The sequence below is a fragment of the Selaginella moellendorffii genome, unplaced genomic scaffold, assembly GCF_000143415.4.
Source record: "Selaginella moellendorffii unplaced genomic scaffold, v1.0 SELMOscaffold_7, whole genome shotgun sequence".
In the NCBI taxonomy this organism is placed as follows: domain Eukaryota; kingdom Viridiplantae; phylum Streptophyta; class Lycopodiopsida; order Selaginellales; family Selaginellaceae; genus Selaginella; species Selaginella moellendorffii.
In genome coordinates, this window is record NW_003314268.1 from 2,206,014 (window position 1) to 2,223,349 (window position 17,336).

General features: G+C 42.8%; 4 protein-coding genes across 5 annotated transcripts; 3 read left to right on the plus strand and 1 right to left on the minus strand.

Annotated features, from left to right (window-relative positions):
• The first annotated feature begins 9,553 nt into the window (after window positions 1-9,553).
• LOC9652403 (metal transporter Nramp6) lies at window positions 9,554-11,963 on the plus strand. The gene is made up of 12 exons (XM_024671084.1): window positions 9,554-9,675; window positions 9,739-9,820; window positions 9,879-9,919; window positions 9,962-10,040; window positions 10,090-10,194; window positions 10,255-10,364; window positions 10,425-10,603; window positions 10,665-10,734; window positions 10,792-10,965; window positions 11,026-11,262; window positions 11,319-11,414; window positions 11,475-11,963. The coding sequence occupies exons 1-12, from the start codon at window positions 9,586-9,588 to the stop codon at window positions 11,817-11,819; spliced, it is 1,608 nt and encodes a 535-aa protein (XP_024526852.1). The 5' UTR covers window positions 9,554-9,585; the 3' UTR covers window positions 11,820-11,963.
• Window positions 11,747-13,263, minus strand: LOC9652404 (probable 4-hydroxy-tetrahydrodipicolinate reductase 1, chloroplastic). The gene is made up of 8 exons (XM_002966594.2): window positions 13,053-13,263; window positions 12,762-12,999; window positions 12,569-12,702; window positions 12,439-12,513; window positions 12,286-12,387; window positions 12,116-12,225; window positions 11,960-12,047; window positions 11,747-11,895 (listed from the first exon to the last, which is right to left on the minus strand). The coding sequence occupies exons 1-8, from the start codon at window positions 13,215-13,217 to the stop codon at window positions 11,827-11,829; spliced, it is 981 nt and encodes a 326-aa protein (XP_002966640.2). The 5' UTR covers window positions 13,218-13,263; the 3' UTR covers window positions 11,747-11,826.
• Window positions 13,264-13,280: 17 nt separating this feature from the next.
• On the plus strand, window positions 13,281-15,264 carry LOC9633718 (serine/arginine-rich splicing factor SC35). 2 transcript variants are annotated; one of them, XM_002966236.2, is made up of 8 exons: window positions 13,281-13,439; window positions 13,536-13,614; window positions 13,694-13,773; window positions 13,836-13,902; window positions 13,967-14,041; window positions 14,115-14,408; window positions 14,470-14,632; window positions 14,692-15,264. In XM_002966236.2, the coding sequence occupies exons 1-8, from the start codon at window positions 13,364-13,366 to the stop codon at window positions 14,698-14,700; spliced, it is 843 nt and encodes a 280-aa protein (XP_002966282.2). In that variant the 5' UTR covers window positions 13,281-13,363; the 3' UTR covers window positions 14,701-15,264. The 2 variants fall into 2 exon arrangements, with proteins under 2 accessions (XP_002966282.2, XP_024526854.1); XM_024671086.1 differs by having other exon boundaries at window positions 14,118-14,408.
• Window positions 15,265-15,625: 361 nt separating this feature from the next.
• On the plus strand, window positions 15,626-16,537 carry LOC9652405 (high-affinity nitrate transporter 3.1). Its single transcript, XM_024671087.1, has 2 exons — window positions 15,626-15,897; window positions 15,969-16,537. The coding sequence occupies exons 1-2, from the start codon at window positions 15,753-15,755 to the stop codon at window positions 16,448-16,450; spliced, it is 627 nt and encodes a 208-aa protein (XP_024526855.1). The 5' UTR covers window positions 15,626-15,752; the 3' UTR covers window positions 16,451-16,537.
• Window positions 16,538-17,336: the final 799 nt, after the last annotated feature.

Below are 17,336 nucleotides of genomic sequence, written 5' to 3' on the forward strand. Positions count from 1 at the left end.
AACCTCTCCTCAATTAAAACTCCAACCCATACCTGTATTATTGCACAATACCATATGTTAGCAACTTCTTATAAGCTCCTAAATTTAAAATTCCCAAAAGGTTCTAATATTATTCAAACCCAAAGACGTTTAACCCCAAATATCCTATAATGATTGGGGTGCACTATTATTTATGGGCCCTTTCCTTTTATATTTGAACCTTTATAAATTGTCTCTTAAATTGTTCCCTTTGGTTGTTTATTCTTGTTTTTAGATTTATTACTTATGAAGAGTCCTTACTTATTGCCCTCCTTCCTATATTCTTCCCTAATTTTCCCTACTATTGTTATTGCTCATTTTTTTAATTCTAATCATGTCTTTCCATAGTTTACCCACACTTCCACCTTTCTAGATTCTACTTAATTTGCAGTAGCTAATCTAAGATTATCAATTAAGCATCATATAAGTGTTGTATCATTATTTCCCATATTTTTCTCCTTTGGCTATGTATTTCCATTTTTCACTATTAATTCATCCCTAAAGAATTGCATCTTCATTATTGATGTTAATGGTTTTTTTTCATTTAAACATTTCAATCTCAATCTGAATTTTCTATTGCCTACACTATTTACCTTCTCAATTTTAGTAGCCCTAGCCCCCCCAATCTTGCATACTCTTAACAATTTCTCCTGTTTAAAACTATGATCTTTTTGCCCCAAGCCCAAATATTTTTCTTGAAATTTTAGGATGAATCAAGAGAAGGAATTATTGACATGTGGTGTTCTATTATAAGGTGGGCAAAAATATTAAAAACTAAAAGTATGACAAAGCTTTAAATGATGAGACACCAAGATATTTAAGATTTATATCAATATAATTTACATCATTGATAAAGGAAAAAATAAATGTTGGAAAAGGTACAACTAGTGGGGAAGAGACACACACTCTAGAACCCCACTATATAACCTTGACTTTTTTATTTGATGAGTACTTTTTTTTTTCTCAAAACGGAATACAATAAAGTAGTGAAAAAGAATGTGTTAGTATAAAAAAATCATTCACAAAGATAAGAAATCAAACAAGGGCAATAAAAATAAAAGTGGTAGTGGAGAAAAAAGCAATAAAGTTTGTGGCTAAGAAATAATGATTCAGAGGGAAAAAAAGACAACAATTGAGGGTAAGATTTGCATAGATCAAAGCAAAACCAAACACATAAATTTGAGGTATATGGAAAAAGGTCAAATTCTATATTTATCTTTTCTAAAATCTAAAATAAATATATTTATACCAAAGTCAATAGCAATGATGAGTATTATAGAAGAACGAGTCATAGAGTTCATTTGACTAAACTCATTTTAAGGAAGTGTAAGTGGGAGATATTTCATTGGTGAATATGGAAAATCAAGATTAAACAAAATTTAGAGAGGATGAAAGATTTCAAAAATTATTTAGCAAGTTTTGGGTAAAAGATTTGGTTAACTCTCCAACAAAAGGCAAATCAAAGATTGCAATAAAGGATAAAAGAAATGAATAATCTGAAAAAGAAGTGTGTAGATAGTATGGAAGTCTTCAGTCGAAAATAAAAGGAGGGTCAAACAAAATTATTCTTTACAAAGGGGTCTTTAATGTTTTAAAATTTTTTAGGAAGAAAATGAGAGAAGAAATGAGCTAGATGGTAGAAGAGGAGTAAAAGGATTGATAAGAAAGAAAATAATGTTATAAATTGATAGAGAAAAATGTATGGCCAAACAAAAATAAAAAAAGACATACTAAAAAGTTGATGATTAAAGTTATAGTGGTCCGAGTTTATGAAAAACCAATTAGGTATAATGGGATAAAATTATTTATGGTTGATAAGAGCAAAAAATAGTGGCTAGACAAGATAAAGAGTAAAAATAAAGCCTTTTTATCAAAGTTAATCCTAGAAGAACAAGTCTAGAAATAAAAATATCATTAATAGGGAAACAAGGGTTAAAGACAATGTACCCAATTGTGATGTTTAAATATTCCAAAGTATCTATGTGTCAAGATGCACTAATAGTCCCATTTAGCTTATATGGGTCAAGATTGAAAAAATACTACCACTTAAAAAGCTGATAAAGATGCCATATTTGCCAACAAATGATATTCTTGAAGTGGATCTAGAAGAATTTATAAAAGAACTCAATAAGTTCCAAGCTAAGAGAGTAAAAGAAACAATTTATATAATCATTAAAAAGGTTGTACCAATAGGCTTTAGACTTCATATGTGTGGCATTAGCATATCATGACATGATAGTGATAGTGACATTAAAGGATATTAAATATTTGAGGGAGAAATATTATAATATTATGATCAAGGATGAAAGGGCATGGTATAAACTCTGTAGAGTGGATGCTTATGTATAGCTCAAGTTTTAAATGTTCTTCCACACATTCTAAATAACTTTATGCCATAAAAAATTTAAAATGTTATTGAGTTACACAGGGTTGATGTGGCATTAGTGAAAGACAAGATCTTAGTGGCAATCTAAAAGTTATTTACAATACTCATTTGAATGGAAAAAATGCTAATTATAATAAAAGTTGATATATACCACTCACAAACCATATGTCTAAGTGGTATGAACCCCAAAGGACAATTCCCCCTTGCAAAGTCCTTTATCCTTGAGAGTGCAATTAAGATGTTTAATCTATAACATCATGAGGTATTTGTTCTAGGATTGCCTCTTGTCTATTTTAGGATTGCTTATTATCTATTCTAGCATTGGAGGTGGACCATGCAATTCCTCTCCTTTCTCTTCCTTAAACTTTCTTTTTATTAGCTTTTATTCTTTTACACATGATAATCTCAACTTCTCATGTTTTACCATTATCATTTGTTCTTCCCCATCTTCCTTTTTAGCTTTAATTTATGGATTGTTGCAATGCTTCATATAACTTTTATAGAGTATTAGAATTTGATCAGAGCTAAAAAAGAGAATTTGAGGAAACTATTGATATCAAAGTGGTAAAATTGTCATAAGTTTGTCATCAAGAGAAGGGGAGATAACAAAAATGCTAAATAATAAAGAGGAAAAAAATGAATTTAGGTTAAGCACTCTAAATATAATTACCTAAAATTATAGGGGTTCTGGAAACTAATCTAGTCAAATTCCAAACAAATTTAGAAACTTAGTTTGAGTATGGGTCTATGCTAATCAAGATGCCTATCCATGTGTATAGTAGGTTTTGAGTTTAAATATTATGAATAAATATTTAGAGTTTGATTTCTGCCATAGATAATAGTGGTGTATATACTCCTTAGTAAATATAAAAAATATATAAAATATATGATAGTTGTAAGAAAAATATAATTAACAATTTTATTTATTAAATTTATATTATTATATTTTTTTTCTTGCTTAAGTAAACCTAGATAAGGATAACAGTGGATATACTTAGAATATGCTTGGATATTCTAGGATATTCTACCATCTAATGGTTTAGGGTTTAGGGTTTAGGGTTTAGATCTAGCTTTTGCATTGTCTAGATCTAGTTTTTCCCATTTCCTTTCTTTTGTTCTTTCCTTTCAGGATTTTGGTTTAGATCTAGCTTTTTGTATTGTCTAGATCTACCATTTCCTTCTAGCTTTTTGTCATTTCTCTTCTTTTGCTCTTTCTTTTTCATTCGTCTCCATGGCAGATCAGCAATCTCCTCCTTTGACTCTGGAGTAGCAGTTGGTACAATTGCTTGATGCTATGCGCTTACAATTGAACAGCCAAACTTAGTTGATGGCAACATTCACGGCACATGGTACAACTCCTCCTGCTCTTGGTGCCAATCCTCGCGTTCGGCTAGAGTTCTTTCGCGGGAATCCTGGGGATGATGTGTACCATTGGTTCGGTCACTTTACGGTGATTGCCACATATCATTCTTGGGATGATGCTTGATATTTGCTTGAGTTTCCCACATGTCTCCAAGGGACGGCGTTGCAGTGGTACAACGGTTTGGGAGCAGCCACTCGTGGGGATTGGAGTGTTCTTCCAGATGTCTTCAAACGCACCTTCGGACATGCCGATGACTGTGATGATGCTTTCCAACAATTGCATCGTCTTCGCCAAAGGCCATCTGAGTCAGTGATGTAATTTGGTGTTCGTTTCCAAAGTCTTTTGCTTCGTGCGGAGCCAAATATGTCAGAGCGGATCAAGCTAAGAATGTTGTGTCTAGCACTTCGTCAAGATCTTGTCGGACTTGTGCATGCACTTGCTCCCACCACTCTTGACGATGCTCTTCGCTTGGCACAACGTTATGAGACGTCGCCTCTTCCACTTCTCGCTGCACGTCCTTCAGCTCCACTTCATGTGGGTGATGGTCCTGTTCCAATGGAGGTTGATGCTACTGCTACTCAAGTCCAAGGTCAAGGGCGAGGACGTGGTCGTGGCCATGATGTTCGCTGTTGGGCATGTGATGAAGTTGGTCATACTTATCGGCGTTGTCGGCGTTTTCCAGATTGGCAACCTCCATTTCCTGGGTGGAGACCTTGGCGTTAGCAATGTCCTGCTGGTGCTGCTACAATGGAAGTTTGGACACCGAGATACATCCGGGAAACGAGGAGTCGCGCGAGTAACGAAGGGACTTTGCGCGAATAAGTCAGTGACCCCTCCATCTTTCTTTCGGGAGTATCATCAAGGGGTTCACTCAGCACCAGTTCATCCAATGTTTACTTTCCAAGCTCGTCTTTATAACAAGAGGTCTCCTATTATTCTCTTCGTGTTGGTTGATACAGGTTCGAGTTTATCTTCTATTGCTCGACCTGTTGCCACATGTTGTCGTCTACACTTGCGTCATGCGGCGGAACCAGTTTTCATTCTTTATGGCAACGGCCATACATATGCATGAGCACAGGATGAGGCAGACCTGGTTGTGCGTGTGGGCGATCTCGAGCTTGAGTTGTAGTCGTTGCGGGTGGTGCCGAGTCAAGCTTTTGACCTCATTCTTGGTATGGATTGGTTGCAACGCAATCATGCCAAGTGTGACTTTGAGGCTTCTCCCCCTTGTCTCATACTTCCTTACGTTTCATCCATTCCTCTCACTTCCGTACCTCTTCGTCCCTCTACTTCTACCTCTGCTTCCATTACTTTTGTTTCCCCACTATTTCCTCCTATGTTTCCATCTTGTTCTGCTCTTCCCTTTTCCAATCCTTTCGACGATCTTTGTGTTGCAGCAATTGACCGGCTCACTGATCTCTTTGACTTTGACCTATTGTCTAGAGCCAGGATTGCCACACGTCATCCGATTCCAACTAGAAATGCTCGTCCAATCAAGGTTCCTGTTCGTCGTCGGTCACCAAAGGAGATCAAGATTTTACTTGCAAATGTCAAGGAGATGTTGGAGAAGAGTGTTATTCAGAAATCGCGGAGTCCTTGGGCATGTGAACCTCATCTTGTGACGAAGCCTAATGGGAGTATTTGTTTCTGCATCGACTATCGTCCATTAAATGACGTAACGATCCCGGATGTGTACTCTCTTCCTCACACTGCTGATCTCTTGGATCGTCTGGGGCAAAGTCGTTGGTTCACTAAGCTAGATCTTGCTTCTGGGTACTGGCAAGTACCAATGGCCAAAGAAGATATTCCTAAAACTGTTTTTCGTAGACCATTTGGCTTGTATGAGTTCTTGGTGATGCCATTTGGTTTGAACAATGCTTTAGCAACTTTTCAACGGATGATGGACAAGGTTCTTTGCGATATGCCGAAGGTGACTGCTGACTTTATTGATGATGTCTTGATTCACTCGGAGGGGATGTGGGAGGAGCACGTTCGTGATGTTTGTAAAGTGTTGGATTGGCTATGCAATGTTGGTTTAAAGCTGAAGTGGTCGAAGTGCGTGTTTGGATCCAAGAACACAATTTATCTTGGGTACTATATTTCTCGTGAGGGTTTGCAAGTTGATCCTGACAAACTTATGGCTGTTCTGAAGTTCTATACTCCAAAGTGTGTGAATGATGTGCAGCGCTTCTTGGGCAAGGTGCAGTATCTCGGGTGTTTTGTGGATCATCTTTCTAATCGCACTACACCATTGCGAGCGTTGCTGAAGTCATCAACGTCATCTTTCATTTGGTCTCCGGATTGTGAGCGAGCGTTCAGGGATCTCAAAGAGTTATTGACAACTCCTCCGGTTTTGGCATATCTTGACTACACTTGACCTTTTATTTTGCGCATGGATGCTTTTGACATAGGTCTTGGAGGTGTATTAATGCAAAAGAGCTTGAGTGTGCCTGGTCAGCGCCATCCCACTGTATATATAAGCCGTACATTACAACCAGCGGAGATGAACTACTCCACGACAGAGGAGTGTTTAGCAGCAGTTTGGGGTTTCGAGAAACTTCATGCATATCTATATGGTTCTCGGACATTATTTGAAGGTGACCATGCTGTTGTTACTTCGTTATTAAAGCGGAAGAACCTAGTTGGTCATACTGCTCGGTGGGTTTTGAAGCTTTAGATATATGATTTTGATGTTGTTCACCGCCCAGGGAGTTTTATGGCTGATGCTAATGCCCTTTCTCGAGCTCCTCTTCCTTCTTCACTCTCTTCTCATGTTTTTTATGAGCCTGTTGTTCCAGCATTTGTGGATTTTCTAGATGAGGATTTTGTGCCATCGGCGGTTACTATACTTGACGTTTAGTGTCCACAAGGTGCAGAGCAAGATCTACCTTCGCTTGATGAAATTTGTGAGACTCAAAAGATTGAGCCATGGATTCGAAGGCTTCGAGATGGGTTTGAGAATCCTGCATCACTTGCTGATGACTTGCCTTTCCAGCATTTACATTCTCAATATCATCTTAAAGATGGCCTTCTTTATTTTGTGGGGACAGATCCTGATGATCATTTACAACTGGTGGTGCCTTCTATCTTTATTCCGCGGTTTCTCCATGCCTACCATGATTCTCCTGTTCTAGGTGGGCATATGGGACATCGTCGTGTAATCGAGAAGCTACGCAAGTTTTTCTATTGGCCGGATATGCGATGTGATATTATCCGGTATGTGCGTAGTTGCGTTTGGTGCCAAGCTCGTAATACTCCCCCTCGGGCTCCAGAAGGACGGTTGGAGTCAATTGCAGTTTCCCGTCTGTTTGAGTTGGTGGCGTTTGATCTTATGGGACCTTTTCCACAGTCGACTGTTGGCAATGAGTATGTTATTATTGCTTCTGACTACTTAACTCGTTGGGTGGAAGTTGGTGCTCTTGCTAGCGCATCTACAATTGCTATTGGATACTTCCTCCTCAATCGAGTGGTGTTCCAGCATTCTTGTCTAGAGCGGATTCTTTCGGATAATGGTCCCGCATTTATGGCTGAGGCATTTCATGTTTTGACGTCTCGGTTGGGGATTTGCCACACTTTCACGAGTGCTTATCATCCACAATCAGACGGTCTGGTGGAACGGCTCTTTCAGACGTTCAAAGGGATGATCGCGAAGTATGTGAACTTTCAGCATTCGGATTGGGATAGTTATTTGCCATCTCTTCGGTATGTATATGTCACTAGGGTGCAGAGTTTTGTTGGTGTTTCACCATATAAACTCCTATATGGTCATGATCCAATATTACTAACGGAGCTGGATTTACCTTCGCAATTGCCACGAGCTGCGGATGCTAGGTCATGGGATCAATATTCTTCCACTTGTCCGAGCGGAGTCTGCCGAACACTTAGGCCGCGTATAAGTGGGACAACAATGGCGTTACAACTCCCATCATCGTCCACCTGCAAAGTACAAAGTGGATGATTTGGTGTTAGTTCGTTTTCCCCATCTTATGGTACGTGGTTTATCTAAAGGGCTCCTTGCATAGTGGAAAGGACCGTATCGAGTGTTACGGCAAGTTGGACCACAAGTTTATGAGGTTTAGCATGACGTCTAGCAGGCTGATCCTCCAGAGATTGTGCATGTGCAGCAGTTGAAACGCTTCATACAAAGGGATCAGGAGCGGTTAATACCATCTACAAATCCGCCGATGCCTCCTCCTGATGTTCCTCCAGATCCCGGCCCATCTACAAGAGAACCTTGAGTGTCTTCCATTATTCCGAGAGGAGGGGATGATGTGAGGGCCAAGTGTATGGCTACGATGCCGTATATTAATATTAGTGTAGTGGGATTTTAGTAGCCGTCAGATTGGTTTCAATCCGGACCACTCGCTCCTGTATATAAGCTAGGGTTTTTGGGCTAATGGATACACACATTTCTGTATTCCCTTTCCATATTCCATGCACTCACAACACTTTCTAGTATATTGTATTTTATTTTATCATTTAATGGTTGATATGTAATAAGATCAGTCTTGTATTTATAAATTATTAACATGCATATAATTATAAATATTTATTTGATAAATTAGATAATAAGTAGGAATAACACTAGTATTAAACAAACTAAGCAGTACTACATGCAATGCATAGCAAATTTTTTAATTTTTTAGAAAAACTTTTATAATTAATCAAATTAATTTAATTTAATCTAAAATATTCTTTATAATATTTAATTTTCATATAAACTTTTATATTCTTGGTAGATCTGTAAGAAAACATTTTATATCGTACAGTGGATACTTCCTTTTATAAACCTTTATAAACTTCTCACCAAACTAGTATGAGTTTAACTAAATAACCATATATTTATAATCTAAATTAATTTATAAAGATGAATATGTATATATATATATCATAAATAATATAAATAAAATATATAAACTAAACCCTAAAAAATTATAATGGGAGTTTTATAGTTGTATTTATATTTTCTATAATAATTATTTATAAAACTAAAGGAAGTATAAATAATTTTAGTAAGTTATATGGTTTTAGCTAACAAATTTGTAGATTCATATAGCATGTTTATTGTATTCTATATAAACCATATTATAAAATAATTTAATTTTCTTTTATATTTAAGTTTATTTTTATATTTTTTTATCTGTTACTTGACTTGATTTTCATCAGAAACTTTTATATTAAAAACATAAGAGAAACTATTTAATATAATTAGACATAAATAATTCAAAATTAAAAAGATAAATAAGTAAGTTAATTCTTTGACTAGAAGATATTTAAAATATTTTGAACTAGCAAATAAAAGAACATGATAACACAACTATAAAATGTTACATTCATCGAGGGACTTCATGAAGGTAACAAGGCTGTTAGTCTCAATGTTGTCATCCAAAACACCCCAAAACATAGTTGTTGGTAGGAGTAAAATTTAATTGATATGCACATATTAACTAAATAAATTTTATATATATACATATATATATATATATATATATATGTATATATATAATATATGTATATATATATATATATATGTATATATGTATATGTATATATGTATATATGTATATATATAGTCTCAAATAAATATTCTGCAACAAATTTCTATTAAATAATATTCTGGAGAATCTATTTCCAATAATATAATCAATCTATTTTTAAAATTTATAAAATTGTTAGCTTTTTAATTGATGTGGCACAATTATGTGGCACTGATGTGGCACTGATATGTCACAAAACACACTCTTGGCGCAAGTGCACGGTGGTGAAGCGTGCGCCACTTTTCCTATTTAATTTATGCCGGGGTTAGCTCCACCCATCCATGGATTCACTACGGAACATTCTCGCTCCCCCCTCCTCCGCCTCCGCCTCCGACGAAGAGGGAATCAAGAATCAAGTTCTAATCCCACGGGTAGGTTTTTTTCCCTCTCTTTGTATCGTGGTCTTCATCGTTCCTCGTTCCTCGCGTGCGCAGCAAAAGGGAGCTTTCCGGAAGCTCCTGGCGTTTTTGGGCCCCGGTTTCTTGGTGTGCATTGCTTACATTGATCCCGCTAATTGTACGTGTGCTCTTGCTTTTCCTCAAACCCCGGTTTCTTATTTACCATTTCCTTCCAGTTGAAAGCGATCTCCAATCTGGAGCACAGTACAGATATGAGGTTTTTTTCTTTGTTTGATTCGTTCACACCATCTTCTCTCAGCTCTTGTGGGTTGTGCTCTTTGCGTCCGTGGCTGGATTGATCATTCAATCGCTCGCTGCCAACTTGGGAGTCGTAACTGGTAAGGAGCAAACTTTGCGATTGCGAGATCATTTCTTTTTTTATATCAGGGAGGCATCTAGCGGAGCACTGCAGGACTGAGTACCCGCGGCTAGTGAAATACGTGCTATGGATTCTAGCCGAGGTGACGATCATCGCATCGGACATTCCCGAAGGTCTGGCGCATTGTTTTTCATCGCAACACGTAAAAACTCTTGTTCTTGGACTCTTGGCAGTGATCGGCACCGCATTCGCATTGAACATGCTTTTCAGCATACCGCTTTGGATCGGAGTTCTTCTCACCGGAGTGAGCACGCTGCTTTTGCTTGCGTTGCAACAATATGGAGTACGTGATGTTTTTCTTCCGTTTTTTTCTGGTTTTCTAAACTTTGTGAGAGCACTCCAGGTCAGGAAGCTGGAGTTCGTGGTGGCTCTCTTTGTTTTTGTCATGGTCGGCTGCTTCTTTGCGGAGCTGGGCTATGCCAAGCCGGAAGCTAGTGAAGTGCTCAAGGGGTTTATACCGAGATTGAGCGGCCACGGCGCAACTGGAATCGCAATCTCTTTGCTCGGCGCGATGATCATGCCGTAAGCTCGATCAATGATCGTGCTTCTTCCAACGCTCTAACTTCTTTTCTTTGTGTGACAGGCATAACCTTTACCTCCATTCGGCGCTGGTACTAACTCGAAAAATCCATCGATCGGAGGAAGCTATCAAGGCAAGATGGAGAATTTTTTCTTTTGCTCTTGCTAAGCTTTTATCTATGGATTCACAGGAAGGATGTAGATACTACCTTTTGGAGTGTGGATTCGCCATCTTCCTCTCCTTCCTTATCAACGTCTGTGTCATCTCTGTAAGCGCGACGGTGTGCTTCAGGCCGGATCTCTCTCCAGAAGACAGAGACAAGTGCTCCGACTTGGACCTCAACCAGGCCTCCTTTTTGCTTCGCGTAAGTCACGAAAGCTTCCATTTTTCTCTTTTGTAAGCTCGGGTTCTTCCTTCCCTATAGAACGTTCTCGGGCAATGGAGCAAAGTCATATTCGCAGTGGCGCTCCTGGCATCTGGAGAGAGCTCCACCATCACGGGGACTTACGCGGGGCAGTACGTGATGCAAGGCTTCCTCAACCTCCGGCTCAAACCATGGATGAGAAACTTGCTCACTCGCAGCGTTGCCATTGTTCCCAGCTTGGTGGTCGCTCTTATCGGAGGCTCCCGGAGCGCTGGACAACTGATCATAGTTTGCTCGGTAAGAAATCCAAAGAAAAGAAGAAACCATCCATTCTAACTCGTATCAACTTCCAGATGATCCTATCGTTCGTGCTGCCATTCGTGCTAATTCCACTCCTGCGTTTCACAGGCAGCAAGCTCAAAATGGGAGCACACGTAAACTCTCTCGGGGTATAACTGGTTCTTGTTTGATATCTTTGCTTGTGTTGCTAAGATCATCGTCTTGGGCAGATCATGATCGTCACTGGTTTCATCGGTGGCTGCGTGATGACTGTCAATGTCTACTTCCTCGTCTCGGCTTTCGTGAAGTGGCTGATATCGAGCCACACTCTCCTGGCGGGGCGTGTTATTCTCGGCATGATCGTCTTCTCCCTGACGCTGCTATATCTCCTCTTCATCGCTTATCTCAGCTTGCGGCCCCTCTCGGACACAGCGTGCTTCCCAGACCCGGCCGAGACGAAGGACCTCGAGAGCGAGGTGCTGGAGGATGAAAAGGCGGCCGCGCAAGTCTTGAACCGGACAGACATCTTGAAAATGCAGCTCCCGGGGGATGTGCTCGCGGAAGACTCCGAGTGAAGATCAATCATCTCATGCTTCCGCCCTCTAGGACGTCGATCATGTTGTACAGCCGCTTCTCTGACTTCTCTTGGATCTGAAAGCGGGGGAAAATCTCACTTTTAACAGGAAGGCAAGGAAAATGACAGAGAACTTTGCACCTTCTTAGATAGGAACAAGACGGCATCAACTGTTCCCTGAGCGTAGATACTTCGGCCACAAACATTGTGCTTGAATTCAAAGAAAACACTGCAAAAGAGATCAATCAAAAGAATTTTTTTTTTCTCTGCTCTTGAACGTAATGAGAGATAACTTACGTGCCATCTGGTGATATAATTTTGTAGGTGTGAAATGCATGGCCATTAAGATGCTGCTCCGGTACTCCCATTCTCGTCATTTGCTCCTTCGGATCCCTCACGAGCTCCACCTGGAAAATCATCAAGGAACGCAATGTACAATATAAACTCGTACGAATAATTCTTCCAACCTGCTCGTCCTTAAAGTCTAACCCCAGCTTGCGAAGACTGGAAATGACTGCTAAAGCAGTGCCCGAAACATCAGCTTTGGTAGATTGATGGGACTCAGTCACCTGATTGATTGTTCAAGTCAGTCAGTACCACATTCCCCAACTTTTGCGTACCTGGAGAGTATATCCCGAGAAAGCTCCAGGGAATTGCTTAGCCATAATCTCCATTGCTGCTACGAAAGCGACGACCTGAGAAAAGAGAAACTAAACCTCCAAACGATCAAAAGAACAAGAACAAGTCCACCTGTTTCCCCATCTGTGGCGCAATGATAGAGTAAGTTCCCGATTTTCTTGCTACATCCAAGAGCTTCTCGCGATCGCCCCCCGTTGTTCCCATCACAAAAGGGAGCCCCTGCTTGCAGTAAAACTCCGCATTGTCTAGAAGACAACCCAGTAAGAACGAGAGAAAAACACGAGAGGAGGGATTCCTTCCTTACCATTTACAGCGGCAGGAAGAGTGTAATCGACAACGATGACATTGGGATACTCCGTGATCACCTCCTTGACAACATCCTCTCTCTCGGACACTTCCCGGACGTCCACCTCCACATTCCCAATCACGACTCTCTTGCCTCCTCTCCCCGGCCCTGTCAAGCTCAGCGGCACCAATCTCAGCCCAGCCGCCACCGCGGCCTCCGCCACAGCCTGCCCGACCTTGCCTGTGCAATCGTTCACCTGGAAATGGATATTTCACCCCGGAATCCCACACAAAGAGAGATGCCACTCACCATCACCGGCGCCGCGGCAAGGACAGGACTCTCTAGATTCCTGCCAGGCATCTCCACGGAGAGCCGCGCCGAGCACCTGGATCTCGCACACCTGCGCTTCCTGGATTCCGCATTGGTGAGCGGCGCGATCGGGCGAGCGCCGGGGCGGAGAAGAAGCGCGCACATTCTAGCTAGCCCTAGCGATCGAGAGAGCGAGAGAATAAACCCCGGACCCAGGGTGTCCTTAGCAAAGCCCGGTCACATATAAAAGGCCCCCCTTGATAAGCTTAGCCTCATCCTTTGGCTGCTAGGGCTTGGCGCTGGGCGCGACGATGTCGCATTTTGGGCGATCGGGGCCGCCGGACATCCGCGATACGTACTCGCTCCTCGTCCTCAACATCACCTTCCGTGAGTGATTTCTTCCTCTTCGCTCCTCCCAGCGCGCGCTCTCTCGCGCGCTAGAATCTGCATTGGATTTCTAGGGTTTCACGGCCCGTGTTGCAGGGACCAGCGCCGACGATTTGTTTCCTTTGTTTGATAGATATGGAAAAGTGGTTGATATTTTTATCCCAAGAGACCGGAGGTAAAGCTCGCAAATGTTGGCCTTCTTCCAGACAGTGCCCTTGATTTTTTCTTTTCTTTTCTTCCTTCGTGCTTTCCAGAACCGGGGACTCGAGGGGATTTGCTTTCGTTCGTTACAAGCACGCTGACGAAGCTCAAAAGGCAATTGAGAGGCTTGATGGTATGCTTCCATACTTTGTCTTGTAGTTCTTTGTTAAATTCTCGTGCTTGGTTACTTCGCAGGTAAGAATGTAGATGGAAGAAATATTGTTGTCCAATTTGCGAAATACGGCAGGAACGATGAGTCAATGTGAGTGAAGAGCTCGGATGCTCTTGGTGGTTTTTTTATTCTCTCTTTCTTTTCTTTTCTGCAGCCACCGTGGAAAAATAACTTCGTCCAGTCCAATCTGGCGCAGCCGGTCCAGGAGCCGGAGTCCTCGGAGAGGAAGGTAAGAAACTTTCGGACATTGAAAATTTTTCGTTGGATAGATGGAGACTCAATTCTTATCTCGTTGATTGTAGAAGGGATTATGACGACTACCGAGAGAGAGATAGAGACCGAAGGCGTAGCCGTAGTCGCGAAAGATACGAACGCGAGAGATACCGCGGGCGTGACAGTAGAGATTACCGGAGGCGGAGCTTTAGCCGCAGCCGAAGCCGCAGTAGAAGTAGAGGCCGTGGCCACGACTATCCCCGAGACAATCGTGACGGCGGCCGCGATGGCCGCGATGCTCGTGATGGTCGTGATGGCCGCGAGGGGCGAAGACGATCCCGGAGTAAATCACCCGAGAGGCAAGCGTCTCCAGTCATTGAAAGGTGGTGGCTTTGAACACTAAGCGCTTTTTTTCCCTTGCTAATTCTTGCTTTTGTTTTGCAGGAGCCCGTCGCCTCAGCCTCGTCGTAGCGCTTCTCCAGCTCCCAGGAGCCCATCGCCGGTGCGAAACTTGGGCCGTCGCAGCGTCTCTCCGAGAGCAAGTCCATCGCCGGATGCGAAAAGTCCCGTGAATGGCCGCCATTCTTCTCCTAATTCAGAGCCTGAGGTTTGCATCTTCTGATCAAAAGCTTGCACCGATCACCAACAATTTCGGTTCCATCGCAGGAATCCTAATAAGCGAGCGGTGGCATGCGCCTTTGGAGTACCTTGTTAGAGCTATCCGGGGGTGGACAGTCTTAGTAGTACTCATGGAAGCTGTCCGAGGGACATCTAGCTGAGTGGAGGTGGCACCTCAGCTGGTTCGTCTTTACGTTGCATTTTTTTTTCTTCTTCTCTTGCTCTCTTTCTCACTCTTCTCTCTCGCTCTCTCCCTCTTTTCTTTCTTTCCATCACTATGATGTATGTTTCTCGCTTATTGGTATGGGAAGGCTGTTGTTGTATGTTTGTCTTGCATCTGTGGAGTGCTTTGCCTGTGTGCAGTCATGCTAACGAAATGCTTCTGTGCTTCGTCCACTTTTAGGGGGGTTTTGGTAGTGCTGAGTGGGGTCGTGCCAAAGTTGCTGCTGCTACTGCCGCTATTGCCGCTGCTGCCGCTACTGCTGCCTCGGAAAAAAAAGGAAAAAACGACTCTAGGAGGATCGCTGGTGCGCGTAAAAATGGTGCCGTTGTTGGCGACGCTGTGTTCGTGACTGTTTGCTAAGCTGATACCCCAGGGCAGTAATGATCTCCTTTTTTTTTTCTAGTTTTCCATATCTTCTTCTTTGGAACTAATCCTTTGATTGTTTTGCTGACTTATCTCTTTAAGCGGGTGTTTTAGCAGGAAAGACGCATCAGCTCAGCTCAGCCATTAGCGACTATGATAAAACAGAAAGAACAAAGAAAAAAAAAGTAACAAAGATGAAAGAGATGACACCCTCTGATGATGAGAGCCAAACAAAGCTTTTGGAAAAGTTTTCCTTCGGGTCCCAACACTCTTGACTTTGGCGATAATAGACTATAGTTTTTCGCCGCGCTAGTTTCCAGGGTCAGAGCTCTCCAACAGGCAAGCTGTGGCTAATCCGCGACTCTTTGAGATCCTCTGGTGTGGCGCCTTTTGTCCTTCGATGGTCCGATTTGGCCAATGGTTGACTGGTGCGTGTGGGAGATATAATCTCTGGGGATTCTCATCTTGATTGTTCTATCGTCGCCTTCGATTGGGGTGGACGCCAAAGTAGCAAGCATCCAAGATGGCTGTTTTCGATTGCGTGCTGCTCGTGTCGATTGCTTTCCTCGCTTTGGCGCGATCCGTCCATGGCGGTGTTTCCTTCGCGAGCTTGCCGAGGAGCTTGGTCGTGACGGTGGCGATGAACGAGCAAGGGCGCTTCTTAAACTGTAAGTAGAGAGCTCTTCTTTTTTCTTCGTGGTGTTCTTCGCTTACCTTGGTGGATTTCTACTCCGATCAGCCGTGGAATCCGGAAAGGACCGACTCCTGATCAACTGGTCCGTGAATTCCTCTGTCCCAGCTCCCACAAACTTCAAGAACATCAAGCTCAAGCTCTGCTACGCGCCGCCCAGCCAGCAAAACCGCGGCTGGAGGAAGAGCACCGATGATCTCAAGAAGGACAAGACGTGCCAATTCGACATCGCGACCCAGTCCTACGCGGGCGCCGCTGGAAACTCCACCGAGTGGCTCATCTCCAAGGACACCCCGGGAGCGCTCTACTTCGTGCGAGCTTACGCGATCAACTCGACCGGGAGCCAAGTCGCGTACGGGCAGAGCACGAACGCGGCCAAGACGGAGAACATCTTCACCGTGATCCCAATCACCGGCCGCCCCAAATCGCTCTACATTGCCACCGCTTGCTTCTCCCTCTTCTCCGTGGGATCGCTCGCGATCTTCTTCACGATCGAGAGGAAGCTCGCCGCTGCCAAGAAGGGGAAATAGATCGATTTGTCCGGATCAAAAGGAAACTTTGTAATGAATTTGCGAGAGCTAATCTTTGGAAAAAAAACGCGACTTTCTTTCTCTTTCCACGATTGCGAAACTCCACACGTTTTTTCTTGTGTCGCAAGTCAACGCTCTAGATTCAATCTAGCGCACACGTGGACAAAAGAATATTCTTGAGCATCGTCTGGGTTTGAAAATTTGAAATTAAGGAACATGCCCGGCGCTCGAGTTATGCCCGACTTGAAGCACAAGGAATTGAGAAATCACGGCTAGAAATTCCCATACGCGCTTCAAGAACAAGGGAAGGGCTCACGCTTCCCAGATCTCCAATCGCGCCAGCGACGGCGACACAATGCTGCTCAGGTTCTTGCTCCTCCTAGCTCTGATCATTCTGGTGTTCGCGCCCAGCCGCAGCGATGGGCAAGCGGCGCCGCCGAGGACGAGAAGGAACTGCAACTCCAATCCGTTGGTGTGCTTGAATCCCAGGAACAGGCCTGCGGGGCCGATTTGCTGCAACAGGCGATGCGTCGACATCTTGGGCGATCCGGCGCACTGCGGGCGGTGCTTCAATCGGTGTGGGTTTGGATTCAGCTGCTGCAGGGGGCGGTGCGTGGATCTGGATCGCAGCAGGAGGAACTGCGGCATTTGTGGGAACGTCTGCCGCCGACCGCTGCGCTGCGATTTTGGCATCTGTGGCTACTGAATCAGATTATCGCCACATAGTTCGTCCATCAATCGATAGATACTATAGAAGTCTCTATAAATATTCGTGGAAAGAGGTATTCATTCTCTCCCTGATTTGTTCGATCTATCAGGAAATAGGATCCTATTGAAGAAATAACACCAACGCATGAAGAGCACAGCGACCAAAAGTCCCGATTTG